The sequence below is a fragment of the Miscanthus floridulus genome, chromosome 16 (assembly GCF_019320115.1).
Source record: "Miscanthus floridulus cultivar M001 chromosome 16, ASM1932011v1, whole genome shotgun sequence".
NCBI classification, from domain to species: Eukaryota; Viridiplantae; Streptophyta; class Magnoliopsida; order Poales; family Poaceae; genus Miscanthus; species Miscanthus floridulus.
The window spans coordinates 80,614,975-80,639,340 of NC_089595.1; the positions used below are offsets into that span (position 1 = coordinate 80,614,975).

Sequence of the window (24,366 nt, forward strand, 5' to 3'; positions counted from 1 at the left end):
AAATAATGTGCAAAAAATACACTGCAGATACAAACGTAATCTAATTTTGATCATGCTTTTAGAAAAAAATATGTTAACATCTATAAGTATAAATAAATGCACAATTGAGACATGTTTCATGAGAAATTCGATGAAAGTAATTTGATATTATAGGAGTTGATGTATTTTTCTATAAACTTGATCAAAACTAGTTAAGTTTAACTTAGAACAAATATATAATGAAATTGTAATTTAAAATGGAGGGAGTAACTCAGAAATGAACCGCTGATTTGCTGATTACTGATTTAACCTTGGCTTAAGAATTGAATGATCGCATGGCCCTCCCAACAGATACAAATGGGAATCAACATCAAAGATAAGTTGGGACGATCACAAATCCTAATTGAGGAAAAAAAGACATTTACACTCTTAGTTGGGTATCTTATCACCTATACTACGTACTTACGTATGGCGTACCACACAGCTCTAGCTAACCCTCAAACAGTTGCATGTACGGCTCCTTTGTTCTTGTACTTGTATGTCACCGCGAAGAAGACATAGGCGAGGAGCTCGACGGCGCTAAGCGAGGCGAGCAGCCAGTAGAAGTAGTCCACGTGGCCGCGGTTCAGGTTGTTGGAGAACCAGCTCCCGCCCCTGGCCGTCGTCACCCTGTCGATGACCGACACGAGCGCGCTGCTGATGAAGCTGCCGACGCCGAAGATGCTGAGGTAGAGCGCGAGCCCGAGGCTGCGCAGCTTGTCGGGCACCTGATCGTAGAAAAACTCCTGCAGCCCGACCACGGTGAACACGTCGGCGGCCCCGAACAGCACGTACTGCGGCACCATCCACCACAGGCTCATCGGCAGCGGGACCTTTGGCTTGTCCACGAGGCCAGCGTCCCGCGCGACGCCGAGCCGGTGCTTTTCGACGAGCGCCGCGATCACCATGGACAGGAGCGAGAGGAACATCCCCGTGCCGATGCGCTGCAGCATGGTGATGCCGGATGGCTTCCCGGAGTACAGGCGCGACACCGGCACGAGGACGCGGTCGTAGATGGGGATGAAGACCACGATGGTGATGCTGATGAAGCTCTGCAGCGCGGCCGGTGGCACCTGCAAGCCGTGCCGCCCGACGCGCCGGTCCAGGGTCGCCGCCTGTTTGGTGAAGAACGTCGACGACTGCGAGAACGCCACCGCGTAGAGCAGGCACGTCGCCCATATCGGGAACAGACGGATGATGGCCTTCGCCTCCTTGACGAGGCCTGCGTTATTGCTCACTGCAGCCTGCTCCTCCTCATCGACACCAGCACTGCATAAATCAACAGACATCAAAAGGCAGTGAAGTCATGCTGTGCCGTCGAACACATCGTGCAAGATTGTACGAGACTCCCACATATAGTGATAGAGTAGATACCTGAATCCGGGCGCCCCCTCTGCTGCCGGTCGATCACCATGCTGCAGGGCCTTTCGCCTGCGCCGCCACTCAGCGAAAGCCTCGGCGACACGAGCGAACAGGCCCCACTCCCCGGCAGTAGTGACGTAGTACCGGTACGTCCGCGTGCCGAGAAGGAACACGGCGAGCGCGGCCGCCATGACGGCGCACGGGATGCCGAAGCCGAGCCCCCACCCGATGTTGTCCTGCACGTAGCTGAGGAGCACCAGCGTGACGGCGGTGCCGGCGCACATGCCGAAGTACCACCAGTTGAAGAAGGAGCTCCTGGAGACGGTCTCCTTGGGGTCGCTCTGGTCAAACTGGTCGGCGCCGAACGCCTGGACGCACGGCTTGTGCCCGCCCTGCGCCACCGCCACGATGTAGAGGGAGACGTAGAAGAAGGTCACCTTAAGTGTGGACGGCGCACAAGTCTGGGTCTGGCCCCCGGCGGTGGTGCACTGGTGGCCGCTGCCCGAGGAGAGCAAGGTCGAGAAGGCCAGCATGCCTAGACCCTGCATTCGTTCGTTTTCCAGTGGTCATTGGCAGAGTTGCAGTTAGTCAGAATCAGAGTATCCGTCAACGAAGAAGAGGAGGAGAAAACAACGACGTGAAGGCATGGCTGAAGGCCCAAATTTAAAAATGATTTCCATAGAGGGCCATGGAAGCCTGGCCCAAAATCTTAGTCTCTTAGGGAAATCCAGGCCCATCAGCTCAACGAAGCAGGTATGTGAAGACTGTATAGACTGAAAGAGAGAAAGAAAGGGCTGGAAAAAATATCTGAAGGCTCTACCACAGGAGCAGGAGCAGTTGGTGGCTATAGATGCTCCTCTTGAGTTTTGTATGATCCCATCAGCGGTGATGTTACTGCAACGGCAAGCACTAGTTTTGCGTGATGTGACGCGACGAACCCAACTAATATACTAGTCCATCGAGCCCGGCGATATAGGCCGCGTTCACTTGGCTGATAAGCTATGACTGAAAGTATCGTTAATTGATTTATTGTGAAAAAAAAATATTGTTCGTTGACTGAAAAAGTACGGTTTATAAGCCAAACGAATTTTCATCCACGTGACGTGTAATCATCACTACTGAAAAAACGTTTGTAACAACGGGACAATTTTTTTTTTGGTAGGGGCGGCGAGTGATGGAGCCGCCTCTACAGTGGCCGTGCTCGGAACACACAAGACCAGCCGCCCCTACAAATGAAACAGTAGGGGCGGCTGGTGATACGAGTCGTCCCTACAAATGAGTCGATTTGTAGGGGGCGGCTCAAACACCAGCCGCCCCTACAAATGCTGCCACCGAAACCCATGGGCTCTAAACCTGGGCTTGGGCCTCACTTTCCCTTGTAGGCCACTGAAACCCACATGCCTGTTAAGGCTGTCAATGATCTAAGCCCTTGGTCTGAATCCAATGGCCGAAGTTCGTCCCACCAGGAACAAAACCGTCGGACTTCCCAAACCCTAACCAGATTTTCTTATTCTATCTCTGTCACCCGTTTTCCTCCCTTCCCCACCTTCTTCCTCCTCCCGTCCCCAACGGCGTGCTTCCTACCGCATCCTGGGTGCCAGCGCCGCAGCGCCGGTGCGTGCGGGTGTGGCCGGAGGACCTGCCTGTGGTAAAGAAGAAAAGGGGGAGGGACGCGTTTGTAAGAGAACTGACTGTAGGAATAGTGTCATGGGTCGCAGGATGATTCACCGGTAGGTCAAGGGGATTTACGCATAAGTGACCGGCGCGCGCAGGCCTCCCCATCGCGGGTCGTGCCGCGCGGTTGGGCCTCGCTGGCGGGTCGCGCGTGCGCGTGCGCTGCGCGTGCGTGGGCCACGTCGCTCGCTCGTGGGCCGCGCGGATGGATTTCGGTTTTCCTTTTCCAGGGAATTAGTAAATGTTTATCAATTTAGTTTTGAGCTGATCTTTGGAAATGATAGTAAATTCTGTAGGTGTCCAAAAATAGTGAAACAAAATTTGTTAGGTTCACAAAAATGTTATCTATCTATTGGTGTAGTTAGTTTATAGTTATCTGTGATAATGATAGAATCATTAATTTGTTTAGGAACGCTTAGTATTATTTAGCTTAATATTTGTAGGAATTTTTGTGGCAAATTGGTTGTAGCTTTAGCCATAAAATTTTGACAGTAGGTTCATTAGATTATTATGTGCTCACTGTAATTTTTGTAGCCCTAGAGTAAGTTGATAAATAGAGTAGCTAGTACTCCTTGTTTTATCATATATAGAGTAAATCGATATTAAGAATAGGAATGCCTTTAGTTGCTAAGATAATGCATGCAATGTTTCATACTTGTTAGTGGTAACAATATGTAACTTAGCATCTTAGTCGGTAGAGCATTTAGTAGCTTGATAGCTGTATTTTATTTTAAGAGTTGTTGTTGCCGTATTACTAAGTGTTGCATCATCATTTCATGCATGTAGATAACGAGTTGGTATAGTTCGTGCATGTGGGCGAACAGGAGTACGAGGAGATCATTGAGGAGTACGAGGAGGAGATTCTCGTATAGGAGGGAGTTTCGGAGCCATCAGTTGTTGACTTTGTTGACACACCACCTGCATAAGGCAAGCCCCGGTGCATAGCCCTTATTTTTGAATGATCACTGAATATATATGATGTGCATTTATGTTACAGGCATTTTATGGAAACTACATGTATAGATAAACTTATCTATGAGTCCTACTAGTATAGGTGGAGTAGCTGCTATGCTCAGGATTTCGGTAGCGTGAGTAACCTGCCGTTACTCACAATAGGTGATTATTATGATCATTCATGATAAAATAGTGGAAAGGAAAAATGGAGACCGGACAGAGATATGGTATGGGTATTGGTGGATGTAGGAGGTTGTGTCCTGTGGCTAACGGGGCATAGCTTGGTTACACTTTTTCTCTGTCTGTGTTGGTTAAGGACCGGCCGTTGTATTGGGTTCTAGACAAGTCACAAACTTATTATCCCGAGCACATACTTGGGTATGGGCGCAGGAAAGGCCTGTTGCTCTCTTGTCGTGGGTTCCAGCTCTTTCCGGGCCGACTGATTGGAGGCAGGGATGGTGGAGGTCCAAGCACCGCACTGAGTCCGAGACTCAGGAGCGGGGGCTTGAAGTCCAAGTTTGACGGGGTCCTAGACCTTATGATAGGAGAGTGATGGGTTGGTCCTGCTTGTGCCTGTGGTACAAGCGGGGCATGTGTTTCGGGGTACCTAGCTGGGCACAATGATTCGCGAATCACCGGTGTTTCGGTACGGATTATCTATAGTCTAGCACCGTAGTAAGAACTGAAAGATGAAAGGTGATGAAATGGAACTGTTTGCTCAACTCTTGCTTGAAAGTAGAACAGATGCTTACATAGAATGGCTAGATAATGAATTAATCATGACTGCTAATAATAACATAAATAAGGATTTACTATTAGTATTGCTTTCCACAAAAAGAGAATCCAGCAAACCATAAAGCTTATCATATCCCTTGGAGTCAGGAAATTATCCCCACTAGTCGAATAAATCTTACGAGTACATTGTGTACTCAGGGTTTATTTACCCCTGTTGCAGGTATTGCTTGAGGAGTAGCCATTGTGTGAAGGATTCATCTGGTGGGCACAGACGGATCCTTGTATATTATCGATAGATGTTTCTTTTCTTTTCACTGCTAAATTTCTGCACTCTAAATTTGGTACTGTAATAATATATTTCTGAGAACTCTAGATGTATGAAATGGACTAAGCAATGTAAACTCATTCTCATTATTGGATCCTGCGGAAAAAAAGTGGACTATTCGGGCTGTCCTTAGGGTGTGCTCGACGGAATCCGCCTGATGTAGCTCGCTCTTGGGGTGCTTAGTGTCTAGTGGAAGACAAGCGCCTCCGTAAGTACGTTATTTCGGGCGATTCTGCCACAGTTGGTACCAGAGCCAATAATGAGTTTACGAGTTTCATCACTCTTTTCCAAAACCTAAAATTTGACCAGCAAAAGTTTTGTGAAAAGTAGAATACGATAAAAAAATTATCTAAATAAGTATAAGCAATATGGTCTATCTAGGATAGCGGCACTTGTTTTATCTAATCAATTTTCTGTAGGTACACTAACTTGCGCTGCGTAAGAATCGTTAGCAAAGCGGAAAGTGAGTGTGCGATGTGCTAAATTTTTTGCGAATACCGCTATATTCTGGCTTGAGTGAGCGTACAGGCCGATGCATGCATCATGATAAGGAAATCTTACTTATAACTAAATTCCCCCTACATATATAATTTGGATTAGTAAATTGATAGGGTAACTAAAAGAATGCTTCAATAAATATCTTATCATTTCTCTAATCTCTTATTCCTGATCTAGAGGGTGGTCCTAAATGGTTGGTTCCTATCTGGTTTCAGATGAACTTGAGGTTCGGTCACGGGAGCACCAGTGCTGGAGCGGGCCACGGTCTTGGCAAAGGCCAAGGTGAAAGTGGCTGGGGCAATGGGAACGGCAACAGGGAGAGCCATGAGGCTACACTTCTGGCTCCTCCTCCTCCACCACCGCCACCTCCGATGACTCATGCAGAGATGATGGCGGAGATGTTGGCTACTTGTCGTGAGTCAGCCCGTGCCATGGAGCTGCTGGCATAGGCTATCGGTGGCTTTGCCCGTGGAGGCCACGGAGGCAATGGTGGGAATGGGGGTGGTGCCCACGGTCCTGAGGGACCCTGCTCTTATCAGGATTTCTTAAAGACGCACCCACCTACGTTCGCGCCGATGGCTGAGCCTCATGATGCGAAGCATTGGCTTCGTATTCTGGAGCAAAAGTTTCTGCTTCTCACCGTAACTTAGGAACAGAAGGTGCGCTTTGCGGCGCAACAACTGTTGATATCTGCTAGTGCATGGTCTAAGCCCTTAGTCTGAATTCAACGGCCGAAGTTCGTCCCACAGGAACAAAACCGCCGGACTTCCCAAACCCTAACCAGATTTTCCTATTCTACCTCCGTCACCCGTTTTCCTCCCTTCCCCACCTTCTTCTTCCTCCTCCTGTCCCCGATGGCGTGCTTCCTACTACCGCCGTCGGCGAGCTGCTCATCCGCAGCATGACTCTGCATCCTAGGTGCCTCGTCCTACCTCTGGCGGCTGCTTCTCCCTGAATCCCGCTGTCCTCCATCCGCCACGCCGCCTCAACCGCACCGCGTGGCTTCCAGACGCCTCGCTCGTCCATCCTCACCACCTCCCTCCGCGGGCGAAAGTACGACCCCGCTCCGTTGAGCTCCCTCCGTTGTTCCGAGTTAGTCTACGCGCCCCTCCACCGGCGGGCTGTGCTGCGCGGACGCGGTTCACGGATCCGGCAGTCGGATCTGTGCTGTTCTCACCACCGGCCTGTTCCCTCTCCTCGCGGCTGGGCGCACACCCCCTACTCCACTACCTACCTTTCCTGGGCCACGTGGAGTGGAGTGGAGACCAGGGTTGGCCTTGGCCCTCCGCTGGCCACTTAGATCCTCCCCGTCCTAACCTCTTTTACTCCTCTTGATGTAGATCTGCTGGAGCGCCAGCAAGGAGGCCTCGCCATCCCTCCGGAGTCCGGAGCAACAAGGTAAGGCATGCCCGTACCGATGACGGCAGCATGCGTGGCGCCCCCGGTAGCGGATCTAGGTCGGCAGCGCCCTATGATGGTGGATCCAGGGCGGGCGCGCTCCCTGATGATGAATCTGAGGCGAGCCTATCATCCGGCGACGGATCTAGGGTGGTGATGTCCCCCGTCAGTGGATCAAGGGCGGGTGTGCTCCGCGACGGTAGATCCAGGGAGAGCCCATCCTCCAAGCGGCAGATCTTAGGTGGTGGCATCCTCGGTGGTGGATTGAGGGCTGGCGCGACCGGATCTGAATTCGATGCGAGCGGGCGGAGATATGATGTGGTCGGATCCTTGGGTGCTTCCTCAAGCAGTCAGCGCCCCTTTGTCGGTGCTAGGCCGCAGCACATGGTGGAGTGGCGTCGGGCCAAATCCTAGCGCAGCCATGCCGGTCCGTCTTCGTCGGTGCTTCGGCTCATCTCCGAGGTGGCGGCGGTAAGTGCTGTCTGGTCCTCTCTTTTTTCACATTTTCTTTAGTAGATTTGTCTCCCGTATAAATGAGTTAGCTTCTTATTCAAGTCGGCATCTACTTTCGTTTAAATTTGCAACAATAACATATCGTTAGATCGTTGTGTCTTCATTTCTCATAATTGGTGGTTTTTATTTGCAACCCATCATCCTAACTTATGATTTCTCGCTCACTCATGTGCAGGAAATAAGAACAATGGAAAAGCTATCGGAATTGATGAACTTAGCTATTTTATGATTTTGGTATGCTCTTGAGTTTTTTTTTATGATTTTGATAAGCTCCCACTGCAACGTGGTGTGTATTGATGCTGTGAAACTTGTTAAATTTGGTTAATCTGAATACGATAATGGATGTAATGATATTGGGTTGTGCATATGCTCAGATTTGAATTATATATATATATATATATATATATATATATATATATATATATATATATATATATATATACACACACACACACACACATACATACATACACGGGTCGAATTTGAATTGTAAATTTAAAAAAAATTACGGAAAAATGTATTGTAGGGGCGGTTCTAGAGTGAACCGCCCCTACAAACATGGATTATAGGGGCGGCCGGTAATACGTCCGTCCCTACAAATCAATTTTGTAGATGTGGCTGGTGTTACCAGCCGCCCCTACAAATCGATTTGTAGGGACGGCTGATAACACCAGCCGTCTCTACAAATCGATTTGTAGAGGCGGTCTGAAAACCGTCCCTACAAATATATGATTTGTAGAGACAGTATGATAAGGACGGCTGGTCGAACCGCCCCTACAGATACCATTAGCCGTCCTAGAAATCATGCATGTCGCCGGTGTCACTCGCGTGCCGGCAACTCACGTCCTAGAAATCATGCATGTCGCCGGTGTCACTCGCGTGCCGGCAACTCATATTACGTTTTGAATAGGTAATGTACGTACGTGTACTTCCTTAGCGATCGTTTTTCCCGACGGATGATAACTAGTGGTATTGGTACGCCCGTTACATGTCTCAATTGTTCATTAGTTTATGCAGGCAACGTTTTCTTCACGCACGTAAGCGAACAGGGCGATAAACTTGCCGCGACAATGGCTCAAAAGCAATGTACTCTACCACTTGTAGACAATCTGTAGCTTCCTAGACCTCGCCCATGGACGAAGAATTTTCAAAGGAAGGCCGAAGGGCTAGTAAGCTAAACTACTAGTTCCACGCGTTCCACGCCCAGCAGCGGCAGCAGCTGCGCCACCCCGTTCCACGCGTTGATGGCCGCCGCCGCCGCCGAGGTGCCTTCCCCGAGCGGGCCCGTCAGGTAGTTGATCAGGTTCGACGACACGCCGTAGAACGCGAACCGCTCCGCGATCTCCACCGCTGCATTATCATATCCATCGATCGCGAGCTAACTGATGACTATGTGCTGGGGGTCGCTATGTATGAGAAGTCAGAGAGATCGATCCAGGGGCGAGGGCGAGGTAGCTGGACTTGCCTATGATGAAGAGCGCCGACCTCCAGCCGCCGGTGGCACCGCGGTAGTCCAGCGCCGCCACGTCGCCGGTCATGCCGTCGGCGTCGGCGGCTCGGCGCGCGCCAGCAGGGGGTCGAAGTAGTCTGAGCCGGAAGGCATCGTCGCCGGAGTATAAGGGGGATTTATTGATACTTTCGTCGGCTGAGAGCGAGTAGTTAGTGTCAGCGACCGATTCTTCAGACTTCTGTGTAACTGCTAGTCGCTAGTCTTCAGCTGAGCCGTGCATGCAGGTTAGTTAGAATTGATCGGCTAGGAATGATCGGCAAGATGTATAAGTACATGTACACTGAACATCGAATGAACTGAGCGTTCTATTCTCTTACATGGTATCAGCTATCTCTCGATCCCACCTCCCACCCACTGCTTCCGCCTCTCTGAGCCATGGTGAGTCCATCCGGGTCTGCTGCCTCCTCCGGCTCCAACCCTTTCGCTGGTCCTGCTGACCCTGCTCCACCCTCAGCCTCCACCCTTGTGCTACTTAACATCCGTAGCCATGTCCCCGTCGTGCTGTCTGCCGACGAAGGCAATTTCCGGCAATGGCGTTCCTGCATTGAGCTCACTCTCCAAAATGTTGGCCTCGTCAATCATATTGACGGCACCATCGATGCCGCTGCCATGATCAACGACGCCGAATGGCTCCAGATCGATGCTTGCATCGTTTCCTGGCTCTACAACACCGTGTCCAAGGAAATCTGGAACGATGTCAACCGCCCCAACGCCAACGCCTACTCCGTCTGGACTGCGATCACCGGCCAATTCCTCGACAACAGTCTTCAGCGCGCGGTGTATGCCCAGCAGGAGTTCCACAGCCTGTACCAGGGCGACAAGTGCGTCGGCGAGTACTGCGGCCGCCTCAAGCGCCTCGCCGACACGCTCTACGACTGCGACGCCGCCGTCTCAGATACGGCCCTCGTCATCAACACCCTGCGTGGCCTGAACAACAAGTTCAGCCAGGCGATTGCTGTCCTCACCACCATGTCTCCCCCACCCACTTTTCTCTACACCAAATCATACCTTCTGCAGGAAGAGAACCGCATCCGCCACTCTCTCCAGATGGAGGCGCAGACGACCCTTCTTGCGGCGGCCCCCAACAACTCGGCGTCTCAGCCCGCCGCGCCTTCTCCACCAACGTCCTAGGCATCCAACAACAACGCCAATGATCGGTGCAAGAAGCGGAAGGCCAACGACGGACGCACTCGCAACAACAACTCCGGCGGCCCTCCGGTGCATCCTGGCGGCACTCCACCACCACAGTGGGCGACGGCTCACAACCCGTGGCAGGGGGTTGTTCAGGCGTGGCCCATGAACGCCTGGAGGCCCAGCATTCTCGAATCAAGACCCGACGTTCACCCTCCATCCGCCATGGCGACACTCCCGGCGCCATCGCCATCACCTGATGCCGCCTTCTACGCCGGCGCCTCGGGATCGTTGCCAGTCGGCCTCTACTCCGCCCTCAACAACATGTCCCTCAACAACACCAACGATGGCGGCGGCGACTGGTTCCTTGACACGGGAGCCACATCGCACATGGCTTCCAGCTCTAGTATTCTCAATTCCTCCTCAACACCCACTGTTCATCGTCATATTGTTATCGGCAATGGTCAGTTCATTCCGACTGAATGCACTGGGCACGCCACCATCCCCACTCCTTCTTCTTCCTTACAATTATGTAATGTGCTCATTGCTCCTCACCTTGTTAAGAATCTGATTTCCGTTCATGCTCTAACCCGTGACAATTCCATCTCTGTTGAATTTGACCCATGGGGCTTCTCAATCAAGGATCTTCGCACCAAGACGGTACTGCTCTGATGTGATTCTTTCGGCGAGCTCTATCCACTCTGCCAAGTCAACAACACATCGGCGCATCCTCCAGCTACACTTCTTGCCTCCCACGACAGCAGTCTCTGGCATGCGCAACTAGGTCACCCTGGCCATGCCACGCTCCAGCGACTCTCTCGCTCCACTGGTTTTTCCTACTCCAAGTCTAGCCGGCACACCTGTGATGCCTGTCACCGTGGCAAACACGTACGGCTACCCTTTAGCGAGTCCAATAATGTTTCCCAATTTCCCTTTCAACTTTGGCATTGTGATGTATGGACCTCGCCAATAATGAGCAATTCTGGTTTCAAATTCTATCTTGTCATTTTGGATGATTACTCACATTATGCCTGGACATTCCCACTACGCCACAAATCCAATGTTCTGCCTACCCTCATCTCCTTCCATGCATTTGTTCATACACAGTTTTAGGTACCCATCATGAGCTTCCAAACCGACAATGGCCGCGAGTTTAACAACTCGGCCTCCCGCGCGTTCTTCGCCATGCATGGCATTGCTCTTCGGCTCACATGCCCATACACATCACAACAAAATGGTCATGCTAAACGTGTGCTCCGCACACTCAACGATGGCGTTCGCACACTGCTGTTTCAGGCAGCCATTCCCCCTACCTTCTGGCCCGATGCTCTTGCGGCCTCCACCTATCTCCTCAATCGACGACTGTGCCAACCCCGTGACAACTCGACTCCCTTCGAGCTCCTCTTCGGCACGGCACCTGAGTACAACCATCTCCGGGTGTTTGGGTGCTTATGTTATCCCAATCTCGCGTCCACTACACCGCACAAACTCACGCCGCGTTCAGTGCGCTGCGTTTTCCTTGGCTATCCCCTTGATCAAAAAGGATACAAGTGCTATAACCTGGAAAGCAAACGAGTTATTGTCTCACGTCATGTCTACTTCGACGAGACCTGTTTTCCATTTGTGCAGGACCAGACAACATCAGCACCGTCGGCCCCTCCTTGCGCGCCGTGCCTGTCAGACGAGGTTCTAATCCCAGTCGAACCAAGTCCGACTCGACGTCGTGCGCCAACGAACGCTCCGCGCGCCGCGGCCTCTACATCACGCAACGACCAGGCGCGCGGACTGACTCCACCGGCCTCACCCATCATGATGCCGCCAGATGTGCCACCCTCATTGCCCACGCCCACCGTGACGTCCATGCCTACTGCACCTCCAGCGCCCCCAACGGCGACCGACGATGTGCCACCGCCTCGACACCCGATGGTCACGCGCGTGCAAGCTGGGATCCGCATGCCTAATCCCAAGTACGCGCACGTGGCTACTACAACGGCACCGTCACCACCACCGACTTCGGTCCACGCCGCTCTTCGTGACCCAGAATGGCTGGCCGCGATGCAGGCCGAATTTGATGAGCTAAAGAGCAACGGCACCTGGACACTGGTGCCCCGACCTGCCCATGCCAACATCATCACTAGCAAATGGCTGTTCAAGAACAAACTACAACCTGATGGCAGCCTAGAACGCCGCAAAGCTCGGTGGGTTGTGCGTGGGTTCTCGCAACGCCCAGGGGTCGATTTTCATCAGACCTTCTCACCGGTGATTAAGCCGGCGACCATCAGGACTGTGCTTCACCTCGCGGCGACACGGCAGTGGCCAGTGCATTAGCTCAATGTCAAGAATGCTTTTCTACACGGTGACCTCGCCGAACGCGTCTACTGCCATCAACCTGCCGGATTCGTCGACAAGGACCACCCTGACCATGTTTGCCAGCTCGTCAAGTCCTTATATGGACTTAAGCAGGCGCCGCGGGCCTGGTTCCTTCGACTTGGTGGCCAACTTCTTCGCATGGGCTTCACTGCGTCACGATCCGACAGCTCTCTCTTCATCTATCAGCACGGCATGCACGTGGCGTACCTCCTGGTGTACGTGGACGACATCATCCTCACCGCCTCGTCGCATGCACTTCTACGTCAAGTTGTCGAGCAGCTTCGGCAAGCGTTCGCGATCAAGGACCTTGGTGAGCTGCACTTCTTCCTTGGCATACAGGTGCGACGTGATCATGCTGGTTTCCACCTCAACCAAGCCCAGTACACAGAAGACATTCTGGAACGAGCAGGCATGGCGAATTGCAAACCGGCATCCACGCCTAGTGAAGTCAAGCCCAAGCTGTCTGCCAAGGACGGCGAAGCTGCAACAGACGGCACGTTCTACCGCAGTATCACCGGCGCGCTCCAGTACCTCACTCTCACATGCTCGGACATTGCCTATGGCGTGAACCAGGCGTGCCTTCACATGCATGCTCCTCGCGACGTCCACTGGAACCTTGTCAAGCGGATCCTGCGATATCTGCGCGGCACCATCAACACCGGCATCACCATCTCGGCTACTCCATCGACAACACTGAAGGCATATTCAGACGCTGATTGGGCAGGATGCCCAGATACTTGGCGTTCGACGTCTGGCTACTATGTGTTTCTTGGTGACTCACTCGTCTTGTGGTCGTCCAAGCGACAGACTACGGTCTCGCGATCGAGTGCTGAAGCCGAATATCGGGCGGTCGCCAACGCTGCTGCGGAGTGCTGCTGGCTCCGTAATCTCCTTCGAGAGCTTCAAGTCGTCGTCGACAAAGCCACGGTGATCTATTGCGACAATGTATCTGCAGTTTACCTTTCAGAAAACCCAGTACACCATCGCAGGACCAAGCATGTCGAGCTTGACATCCATTTTGTGCGAGAGAAGGTGGCCCTCGGTCAGTTCAAGGTGCTGCCAATACCAACCCGGTACCAAATTGCCGATATCATGACCAAAGGCCTTCCAACGCCATTGTTCAACAGAGTTCAGAGACAGTCTGTGCATTCGATCACCCGATGCTCCAACTGCGGGGGGTGTCAGCGACCGATTCTTCAGACTTCTGTTAGCTAGCGTAGGATCTGCTCCTCCTCTTGTAACTCAACTGTGTAACTGCTAGTTGCTAGTTTTCAGCTGAGCCGTGCATGCAGGTTAGTTAGAATTGATCGGCTAGGAATGATCGGCAAGATGTATAAGTACATGTACACTGAACATCGAATGAACTGAGCGTTATATTCTCTTACAGTTAGTTTATCATTATTAATACATGTCCCACTTGTCTCTCTCATAAATTTTCTAGTTTTTTATGTCTAGACCGGCTATAAGCGTACAACCTACTTCTGCTCTCCTTTTCTCTCTCCTTCACCTCAGCATTTAGCCACTTTATATCTCAAACAACAATGTGTCTACACTATATAGCAGCAGCGGGCCGTGGAGGAAAAAAATTGGCTTGCTGGATGCGCAATTGAGGAAGCGGGGATTGATTGAGGTGGAATGAGGCGTTCTGGGATGAGACTTTCATGACGGAATGCACTGACTAAGCTCGAGGTGTGCATCCAGGGCCTCCTTAGTGGTCAGTGTGGTAGCTTAAACACGAGGGCGCTGCAAAGGGCGACCTGCATGGCACAGATGGTTCGTAAACGTACGGATACGGCGCATTTATATGATTAAAATTTGTCCTCTGCAACGTAACCTCAAGTTACACAGTGGTGCTATGACTATATGATTAAAATTGTCCTTTCATAAGAACTTATAGTACTTAAACTTTGAATGATCGGGGGTGTACAGAGGTGGACACTAAATTTTACTATACTCCATCCGTCTTAAAAAAGAACTTGTTATTTTAGAAAACTTTAGACAAATCATCGTGAACCCAAATGACCATGGTAGCCCTATTTATACATATTCTAGGTAGCATTTTTCAAACACTTTATTTGGATCCCTATAGATAATAGTTATCTACTAATAGTTATCTCTTTTGGATCCAAACAAGTGCAGCTAATAAAATAGCTAATTGTTAGCTAGATCTCTACGTAATAACAATCTCACTAGTTGGATCAAATAAGATAATAGCAACTAATAATTATCTTATTAGCATTTTTCATTAGTTGCACATCCAAACCACCTTTCAGCTAATAGGTAGCTACTATACTTAGCTAGCTGATATTAGATATGAGTTGTTAGGGCACTCCCAACCATGAAACTAGATGGTTTCTATCTTTATTAATTAGGATGCCATCTAAGAAAAAGATGACGTGACATTGCGATTAATGAAGAGAGGTGAGGAAATGGTTTCTTACAGAAGAAATCATGTCTACGCGAGAACCAAAACATGAAGAGATGTGATTGGTAGATGATAGAGAGAAAAGACTTGTGATTGGACAAAAAATTATTGTATATGATCTCTCTGTTGAAAACATATTTTCTACATGTAGTATCTAAGAAAATTAATAAACATGGCAACTACCTGTGATTTTTAGCATTGGGACTGTCCTTAGCCAGCTAACTATTAGCGGATAATGAATCAAATATGGCCTAAGTTAATTGTGCTTGCAGCTATAATTAAGGAGTCTGCAGTCATGTGGATGCGATTGGGGAAATATATAGAGGAACAAGATACGCGATAGATCAGTTGATATACGTGGGACCTAACTGGCTGTCCAAAGACTATAACGGTAGATTTTGTGGGACAAATTTTGAGTGTTAGAATGACAATCTTTTGAGCACAGAGTGTACCAAAATCTGAAGGGGTTGCTCTAGAAAGAAATCATTGGATGTTTTATTTTTATACTGAGAATCTTGTCGCGCCCCAATATCGATCGCTTAATTTATGTTGAAATAACCAAAAAAAAAAAACTTCATCACAACAGACTGGTGGTTCGTGCAGGGGAGCTGTCCAGCAGCGAATCGGGAAATTTATTTTAAAATGCAAAGCAATGAATCAACAGCAAACTAGCTAAGTAAGGAAAGCAAGCGGAAATTTATTCAGTGTTTTTCTTTGCTTACGAGGATGTAGACGAGCGAGGCGAGCACGATGGTGCGGTAGCGGCCGAGCCACGAGTCCGCGAGCGTCCCGCCCAGCAGCGGCAGCAGCTGCGCCGTGCCGTTCCACGCGTTGATGGCCGCCGCCGCCGCCGCGACCTCTTCCCCCAGCGGGCCCGTCAGGAACGTGATCAGGTTCGCCGACACCCCGTAGAAGGAGAACCGCTCCGCGATCTCCACCGCTGCACGCATGAACCCATCTCATCTCAGTTCTCGCTTCTCTGCAAGAAAACCAGTGTTCGCCGGCGGCTCCGATCCCGCGCGCGGTGCAAAACGCAGGACATAAGCCGCTGCATATATATACGGACGATCGAGATGCGGATGCCAACTTGCCTATGATGAAGGAAGCGGACTTCCAGCCGCCGGTGGAGGCGCGGGACGCCGGCCGGCCTCGGTGGTCCACCGCCGCGTCGACGACGGCGGCACTGGCACCGCCTGCTGCCGCGCCCTGCTCGTCACCGTCCGCCATTCTTGTGAATAGAGCGAGTTGGATGGCTAGCCTAGGTGTCCGACCAGAGCCCGATGACGCCTGAACGGCTGAACCGGCCGGAGCCAGGAGCAAATAATTAATGGCTAGGCATCCATCCTCGCCGGAGCAGCAGCGCGGTTGGGGTCCGTCTGGGGCGTTAAATAGCCGTGGACTATGGAGAAATCAAGAATCAAGCACCGCACCGCTGGAGAAGGCGGATCGGAGATGACAAATGCGCTAGCTTATCTTCGTGTTCAGTTCTTTATTTGCCACGGGTTTGACTTCATTTGCCGTCCTGCCGATTTCGGTATCGTGATCGTGAGAGATACTACACTGACTCTGTGAGGCACGCGGTCAACTTGCTTCGATGTGCATTCATCCACGACGCAGTCACGCTCACGCAGTAGCTGGCCTCATCGGCGGTGCGCGGCGCCGGAGACGTGTACGCTGGATCCCTCTGCGCGTGCCACCACTGCACCAGCTGGAACACAGGACAGGTGGACATCCATGGCGGCGGGAGCTATTGTGCCTGTCTGTGCGTATAAGAAAAGACGGCACTAGTCACACTTTCCTCCAGCAATCAGTCTGTTCGTTTCGTCGTAAACGATCATGAATTATTTATTGCTGGCTGGTTTAGTGTGAGAGAAAAATATTTTTCCAACTTATAATTCATGATCGTATATGAGCGAAGCGAACAGGCTGATTATTCGTTCGTGTCTCACTCCCCTGCCCTGCTACCAACCTGGCCAAACCGGCGAGCCACCGCCGCCCGACGAAGCCACCAGTATTCGCGGTCGATCGCTTTGCACCGCCGACGGCCGATACACGGCGCCGATCTTTCAACTAGAGAATCTACTTTTGAACATTAGAAGCAGTCTCGATGCAAACTAAAAAAACAAACAAACATCTGAAGCATCCATTAAAAGTCATTGAATTGGTGAACTTTTGATATTACCACTTTTGGTTTCCGACTCCTGTGCGCGAGAATCACGCTCATGCAGTCAAAAGCTACTTTTGGTTTCTGAGTGAACTTTTGAATTGGTGATCAACTCGAGTACATACGACGACTGTGTGGTATGTTCAGTAAAAAAAAAATAAAGTAGTTTAATTCAAGAAAAGAAATAATTTCGTTAAGTAAGATATCTCACGGAAAGACAGAGACTTCTTACTTCAATGAGTCCCATATTCTTCAAATGGATCTCATAATTGTTTAGGTTTCGAAAATACGCTATAAGGCATACCCAGTAAATCTTACAAGTCAACCAGATATTGGGATGGTGACTGAAGTTCTGTTTCCATTTTCATAGAAGTTCAAGATTACAATGGATCAATAAAAAGACCATGTTCCCTAACAAATGGATTCAATTCTCGATTCAAAATTTACAAGCTATAGTATGGGGAAGGGAGCCTGCTATGTTTTTCTTTAAAATAACTTGTGAACTAGCGGCCTAAGTTGCTCTCCTTTACGTAGTCACGCAGCCTCATGGAGTTGTTAGTGGATCAAGGTGATCGCCGTGTTGTAGCATAATCGGAGTCTCGAAAAGGTGAGGCTGAGGCATCCGTCAGAGAGCAAAACTAAAATCACGACCATCGGTCATCTTTCTCGCACGAATCTTAGCATTCTGGCTCCGTTGATTGATATCACCAAACTTATTACTGGACTATAGCAAATTATTACCATCTGATAATTGGATCATAACTAATAATGGCCCATTAGGCCCATTCCTGATATCACCAAACTTTGGTATTCTATTAGGTAACCTACAACTATAGTACCGTAATGAGCCCACCCATAAAGAGGTGGAAAACTAGAAGCAAAATGAGATGTACGATTATTAGCTTGACATGACGTATAGTTTTCTAAATTACACTTTGACCATTTATTTATTTTATATTATATTGTTTTAATTATAAGCTTATGATAATTAGATAGTACATTTGATTATAAATCAAACTGTATCAAATTTATATTATAATAATAGTTAATAATAATTAACTACATTATTGATCAAAGATTTTAGATTTGAACCTTGATATACATGTGTGTCTATTAAAAATTTGGAGAGAGTATATATTATAAGCTTACACGCACAATACATGCCTTACCTCTACACTGAACTTGTTGCGTCAAAGAAATTAGTAGATCCATGACACTGCAATTGGCAAATGACAAGCATGACAAGCGATTAGGGGCGGAGCATAGGGCATACCAAACTGGGCCATACCCCCCTAACATTTCAAAAATTCTTAATCGCCATATACTAAACCATGGCTAATATCATTTGTGCATAGTTAGTGTCCCCTCCAATTCATCCTGGACCTTAATGGCGTGTTTGGATTGGATCACGAGCCGGCTCCGGAGCCACCCGATCCTATATCTGAACCTGGCAATTTGTTTGGATTGAAGCAAGGAGCCGTCGCATGCAGCACAAAGTGATCCTTTCTGGGTGATTGGTTGCCCGAACCAGGGCGTCCGAAGGCGCATCCTACATTTCTCCGTGCACTTACGCTGTGTTTGGTTCTCTTGCTCGCACCTTTTGTCTGTATCTTTTCATTTATCTGTCGTCCTCCATCCTGCACGTCTCTATCTTCTGGATTTCTCCTTCCCTCATGGTACAGGATGACTTGATTCACCCATGATGCAGGGACCCATGTGTCAAACACCTAAAACACTATGCATGCATGCAACCGAATATAATCTCGTCTCGTACTGGACCAACAAAAAAGACAACTAAATACAACTACCTACACGAGCTCAACCCAGCTTCTTTAGTCCTGCATAGCCCGGCCATCCTAGATCAACACTTACTCTGCAACCAATCACACCCTTTGTAGTTTACTAGGTTGTGCCCGTACATTGCTACGGGACAGCTAAATCATTGTACTAAAAACACACGGATCTCACAATAAGATAACAATAATGTGAAACTAAATACTGATGTTAAAGTGATATTTAATCCAAAAAAATAAAGTTTGCGAAATTAGCATAGTCATGGAGAAAACGACGTCACAGGCTCACAAACTCTATTGTATAAAGTATAAACCTTTCCGTGATGTAGCTAAGATAATGTTTTATATTGACAGAAAACAATCTCCATGTTAATGATAATGGCAAAACAATCTTGACAATATCAAAAAACAACCACCCTTGCCTGAGCGACTTGAGGGTTTCGTGACTCGAGCGTCGCCGCCGCCCCCGCCTCCACCACCGTAGGTCCCCCTCCCTCCCCCTCCAGCATATCGTCGGAGGGCGGAGGGAGTGAGGATTCATCGTTTTTAATAAGTTTTCCTAGTAGATTGAGTTTTTAGGGTTAGGGTCTCTCCATGCTAAGTTTCTTGGTTTTGGGGATTTATTTTCTCCTTCTCTCCGGCGACGGCGAGAGGGTAGGGTGGAATCGTTTTCTCCATGGCGTCTCTGTTGGAGAAATGGGGGCAACAACTACGACGTCAGCATCCTCACCGGTTTGATGACATTGAGACTTTTATTTTCGGACGACAACATCAAGGCGGAGATGGTATTGTCACCTTGGAATAATTTTTTTCTGGTATCTTCTCTATTTTATTGTGGTTAGATTTGGCCACGATAAAGGACTAGGGAGAATAAGTTCTAGATCAGTCTTCCTCGTTCTTCGGTGGCAGAAAGAAGAAGAAGGAAGACACCAGAAAGAAAGAAGTTTCTCAACTCCGCCTACATGAATGTTGGCCGTCGTTCGTTAGGCATCTGTTCTCGGGTCTTTTGCCGAGTGTTTGCCTGTGCGGTCATCCATACTGCAAAGCGTCGTACAGGTTTAGTTTTCAGATCTGGAGCTATCCACAGCGTGGGTACAATTTAGATGAAAATCAGTTTATGCATATTTGTGTAATCCAGAGTGCTTGTAACGTGTTGATGTACCTGACTATCATCTAATACAATTCTTCTTTCATCGCAAAAAAAATACAATATCAAAAAACATGATCTATGTCAGTTGGTGGTCCAATAATTAATTGATATCATTATTGGAAAAATAATTAATTGATATACCATATAAAATCAATCTACAAAAAAGTAAAGAGTCACGTCCAGCAAAAATGAATCGCTTAGTAAAGTGTGTTGCTCAAATTAACAGAAGCAAGTTCATGATACAATTACATGTTTGTTGGTTTCTCCTACAACACCCCCTTAAAGCCTTCTTCCTCCAAAGGTCAATACTTTTAGTTAAAAAAAGTAATTATAATTTGAGCTACTGCCAGTCAGCCACTGCCCATATATCACTTGCCCGGTTAACCCTCAAATCTACAGTCCAATAAAAACAATTAAGAAAAAGTATGACAAATGATTATTTGATATTCATTGGTAGTTTAAATAACTTGCTAATCGCAACATTTATCCATAACTTGCTAATTCTATTTTCACTCACGCACTGATGCTCCAAAGAGATTTTTTTTTTTCAAAAACCTCGCTCCAAAAAGAATCAAGCTGTGATGGATAGAAATGTGACATCAACAATCTAAAAGACAACTGGCAACATAGTGTAATGCCTCAGGTAGCATAAAATGCCATACACTATGCATACCTCCACCCTCTAATAAGACAGCAAGAAAAATATTTTGTTCATTCTGCAACCGGTATATATTAGGGGACTTAAACCATAGCATGCAAGTGCAAAGCATGGAATCTAACAAATACCTTTAAGAATATTTTGAGCAGAGCATATGACAGCACACAGAAGCAATAGCAGGGGAAAGAGATCACCAATGATGTGTCTGCGGCTGTAACAATGACAGGAGAAGATAATCGGGGTATCATGACTCTTCTTTAGTCCATTGTATTAGGACTTGCCCTTCAGAAGTTGTTTGTGCCTATTCCGCCATGCAGCTTAGCATAGAAAAATAATACAATTACAAAGCTGTAAAAAGGAACTTACCTTAGCACATCCTCTGATCAGCATTGCCATATTATTGGAGAATTGTTGCTATTAGGTAAAATTTATTTAGAGACAGTTTCTTCCGCGGACGTTTGCAGTGGTGGCCGAGGAATCAATGCAGAAATAAATTGGTTTCGTGCGCAATCACTCATGAGGAGTTCGAAGAGTCGATGGCACCAGACCCAGCCAGGAAGCGCAAGCGTTCCCTTCTGCGTTTCTTCTTCTACATGCGCAGGGCGGCTGGGGTGAGTAGCCAAGAACGATGACGTGGAGCGCTCTGGATTGAGAAAAATTGGTCAGTGGAGTTTTGTTTTATAAGAGTTTAAAGTAGGATTAGGCTACATTAAAAAATAAAAGAAAATGACAATGGTAAAACAAACTAAATCATCCATCTGCCCTGTTCGTTTCGCTGAAAAAACAAGCCGAAACATTGTTGCGGCTGATTTGTTGTGAGAGAAAAACACTATTCCAGCTGAAAAAACGAGCTAAAAAGTATCGATTATAAGACAAGCGAACAGAGCCACCGTGAAGACGTTACATTAGCTTATGGTGGATTCAGAAAACTTCTTGGTCTGCAGAGCTGAGTGGAACACAGTAGCACTGAACTGTTTTTTCTCTCACATCCGTTCTGCAACAGCAGAGGCATGTCTTTGTGTATCAATAGCTGCCTCTTGCGGCAAGAAATTCAAGCTAGAGGAAGCACCATTACTTCTTACATCAATAGTTGTAAATGAAAGCAGGTCAACATCAAACTGTATCGTTGCATCGGTGGAATAGTTACATTGTTTTGTTAGCTTCTTCTTAACCATTCTACTTTGAGTGCAGAGTAAAAACTAAATTCATTACTCCTAAATTAATCAATAAAGAATTATAACTGGTACAAAATCCTCAATTTCCTTTGTCAATGTGTTCTCAAACATAAAATGCACCAGACATAAGTAACTGGCCTGAAACCGTGAAGATGCATGAACATACCAATGCAGAGAGAAAAAAATTGACTCCTGCATGACTGAAATTTTGCAGTGCGGAAAACAAGGTATAGATCAAAGGATGTCACCTTGGCTCAGCAGCTTTGTTGCATATGGGCAGCACCTGCATGAAAGGCACAAATTATTCCACTTTGGATGGTTCCTCCTCCGAAATTTAGACGTCTCATCCGAAACTGAAAACTTACAGTAAATATTTGATACTTCTATATACTAACCGATATATTTCTTTATTAGAATTTAAGCACAAGTTTTTTTTTTTGCTCAAGCGCCGCAACTGATCCTGCTACTATGTTTGATGTTTCCCCTCCAAATCGACCCTCAAGCCACAGTTAACTTTGACCAAATGGAAACAATAGAGAGTAGATCAAAACTGATCGATGTTTCTGATTTTTTAACACGGTTCCTTGAATCTTTCATTGACTGTTAGGAGTCGACAACGTTCCTTGTGACCTCAGATCAAGCCACAAATCAAAACTAAGAAAAAAAATGGCTGACCTGATCTGTGCACTTACCCTATCGTGCATGGAGAGGATGAGGTGGCCGGTGGCGTCGAGGAGGACGTGCCAGTGACGGACGCTCAAGATGGCGCTCTTGCACCGCAGCACGACGGCGACGTTGGCGTTGGTGAGGTTGACGTCACCGTCGGAGAGGCTGATGTCCTTCTTGGGCGAGGGTGGCTGCTGTGCGCGAGCGCGCGACCACGAGGATGACAGTGACGACGTGGGTGCGACGAGCGAGCACACCGCCCTGAGGGTGAGGACTGCGGGGGAGAGGGATTGATCTTTCCTTTTGTGCTGGAGCGAGGCGCGGGGGAGACGGATCGATGATTGAGCCGCGATCTTCGTGCGGGGGGAATGAGGGGATCAAAAGCACCGCACGCGTGATTTATGATTCCTTCTTTCGCCGGCATCGAGTGGCAGGCGGGGATCGTACGGGGGAGAGGCAGAGTGACCATCCAAAAATTGTTGCACCGTTGGGTTGTCTTTGTTTTGTTCTTTTTAGGGTCTGTTTGGATCCGTTTTAGATTCTAGAAAACCAGCTATTACTTCTAGTTTTTAAAATCTGGTTATGAGCAAAATCTGGTGGGATGTTTGGATCCCTAGTTTTTAGAAGCTGGTTTCATTTATGATTAGTGCTAATAGACTATTAAACCCTTCATTTATTGCTCTTAAACAACCATGGCGTGGTCTTTAACGAGGGCAAATAGGTACTTGTGCAAAAAAAAAAAAACTGGCAATAGCTGAGTCTCATCCGCATATGGGTTCTTTTAAGAATCTAGGTAGGTAGATTTTAAAAACTGCCCCAAAATCTGGTCTGTTTGATCCTACTTAGTTTTTAAAAGTCAGATTCTTAAAATCTGAGTGGATCAAACAAGCCCTTAGTTGTAGGAGATTTCTTGGACTCGGCTCGTCCGCCAGAAAAGCAAGGGGCCGCCTCGTCCGGAACCATGCTGACCGGAACCACCTAATCCAGCAAACCAAACAGCCTGAGTTGCTGGCCCTGGCACCCTTCAAGATTATCTCGCTCAAGCTCCGCTACTACAAGCGATCGGCTGAAGACCAGTTGACGTCATCCGCTTGGTGGTTTTCTTTATGCAGGCAGGACAAGAATGACCGAGCACAACATCTCTTTGGCCATGCACTCGTAGCCCTCTAGTCCTATTCTTAGTATTACTGTACTCCTAAAGCCTCCATATTAATATTTTGAGGCAGGTTAGTAATAAGCGATCAATCCTAACAATTAGTAAAAACGATAAAAACACTCGGTCACCAATTTGATAGACTCAATCATCACTGATAATAATAGCTATTGGATATATTTCATTATCTTGAAATCATTCGTGTCTAACAATATGATCGAAAAATAGTTTGAAGTAACCGCTGAGTTATATTTGAATCATGCACATGCACCTCTGTCACTGTAGAAAATAATCTAAAGTAACCCTCTTAAATCTTCATCTAAATTATCCATCTATGTAAATAATGAAAAATAATATGAAGGAACCTTAAATTAATTTTATATATGAATTACCCATCTTTACCATTATTAAGAATAGTAATCTAGAGCAAATTCCTAATTATTAATATTTATCTAAATTACTTATGTCTTCCGCAAAAGAAAACAATTATACTTACCTTTGTCATTATAAAAAAATAATCAAATTACTCATATATGTGTTCCTAAATTACCCACATTTTACAGTGTTACTCATGTTCATGTATGTGCCGGCACACCTTACCTCTCGGCTCCTTATTGGTGTTAACTCTATTATCGTCTGTATAATCTCATTAACACGATTCATTTATGGCATTAGACTAAACCTAAAGGTGTAT

The 24,366-nt window shown here is 47.7% G+C and overlaps 3 protein-coding genes across 3 annotated transcripts; all 3 read right to left on the reverse strand.

The window, feature by feature from the left end:
* Window positions 1–360: 360 nt before the first annotated feature.
* LOC136511691 (protein NRT1/ PTR FAMILY 5.10-like) lies at window positions 361–16,994 on the reverse strand. Its single transcript, XM_066505731.1, has 5 exons — window positions 16,883–16,994; window positions 16,005–16,673; window positions 15,636–15,853; window positions 1,393–1,922; window positions 361–1,287 (listed from the first exon to the last, which is right to left on the reverse strand). The coding sequence occupies exons 2-5, from the start codon at window positions 16,138–16,140 to the stop codon at window positions 477–479; spliced, it is 1,695 nt and encodes a 564-aa protein (XP_066361828.1). The 5' UTR covers window positions 16,141–16,673; window positions 16,883–16,994; the 3' UTR covers window positions 361–476.
* On the reverse strand, window positions 8,426–9,072 carry LOC136511693 (protein NRT1/ PTR FAMILY 5.10-like). The gene is made up of 2 exons (XM_066505733.1): window positions 8,943–9,072; window positions 8,426–8,827 (listed from the first exon to the last, which is right to left on the reverse strand). The coding sequence occupies exons 1-2, from the start codon at window positions 9,013–9,015 to the stop codon at window positions 8,652–8,654; spliced, it is 249 nt and encodes an 82-aa protein (XP_066361830.1). The 5' UTR covers window positions 9,016–9,072; the 3' UTR covers window positions 8,426–8,651.
* A 3,667-nt stretch (window positions 16,995–20,661) lies between the features above and the next one.
* LOC136510915 (uncharacterized) lies at window positions 20,662–24,335 on the reverse strand. Its single transcript, XM_066505204.1, has 4 exons — window positions 24,273–24,335; window positions 22,546–22,872; window positions 22,102–22,136; window positions 20,662–21,321 (listed from the first exon to the last, which is right to left on the reverse strand). The coding sequence occupies exons 1-4, from the start codon at window positions 24,333–24,335 to the stop codon at window positions 21,189–21,191; spliced, it is 558 nt and encodes a 185-aa protein (XP_066361301.1). The 3' UTR covers window positions 20,662–21,188.
* Window positions 24,336–24,366: the final 31 nt, after the last annotated feature.

Bases quoted from the DNA above. Each gene is read 5' to 3' on its own strand.
- LOC136511691 (XM_066505731.1), bottom strand. From the start codon at position 16,140: ATGGCGGACGGTGACGAGCAGGGCGCGGCAGCAGGCGGTGCCAGTGCC. The intron at 15,854-16,004 runs GCAAGTTGGCAT...TCATGCGTGCAG, and splicing joins GTCCGCTTCCTTCATCATAG to CGGTGGAGATCGCGGAGCGG. The intron at 1,288-1,392 runs GTATCTACTCTA...TGATTTATGCAG, and splicing joins GAGGGGGCGCCCGGATTCAG to TGCTGGTGTCGATGAGGAGG.
- LOC136511693 (XM_066505733.1), bottom strand. From the start codon at position 9,015: ATGACCGGCGACGTGGCGGCGCTGGACTACCGCGGTGCCACCGGCGGC. The intron at 8,828-8,942 runs GCAAGTCCAGCT...ATGATAATGCAG, and splicing joins GTCGGCGCTCTTCATCATAG to CGGTGGAGATCGCGGAGCGG.
- LOC136510915 (XM_066505204.1), bottom strand. From the start codon at position 24,335: ATGAATCGTGTTAATGAGATTATACAGACGATAATAGAGTTAACACCA. The intron at 22,873-24,272 runs GTAAGGTGTGCC...CCCCGCACGAAG, and splicing joins CACCAATAAGGAGCCGAGAG to ATCGCGGCTCAATCATCGAT. The intron at 22,137-22,545 runs GTAAGTGCACAG...CCTTTCATGCAG, and splicing joins TCCTCTCCATGCACGATAGG to GTGCTGCCCATATGCAACAA.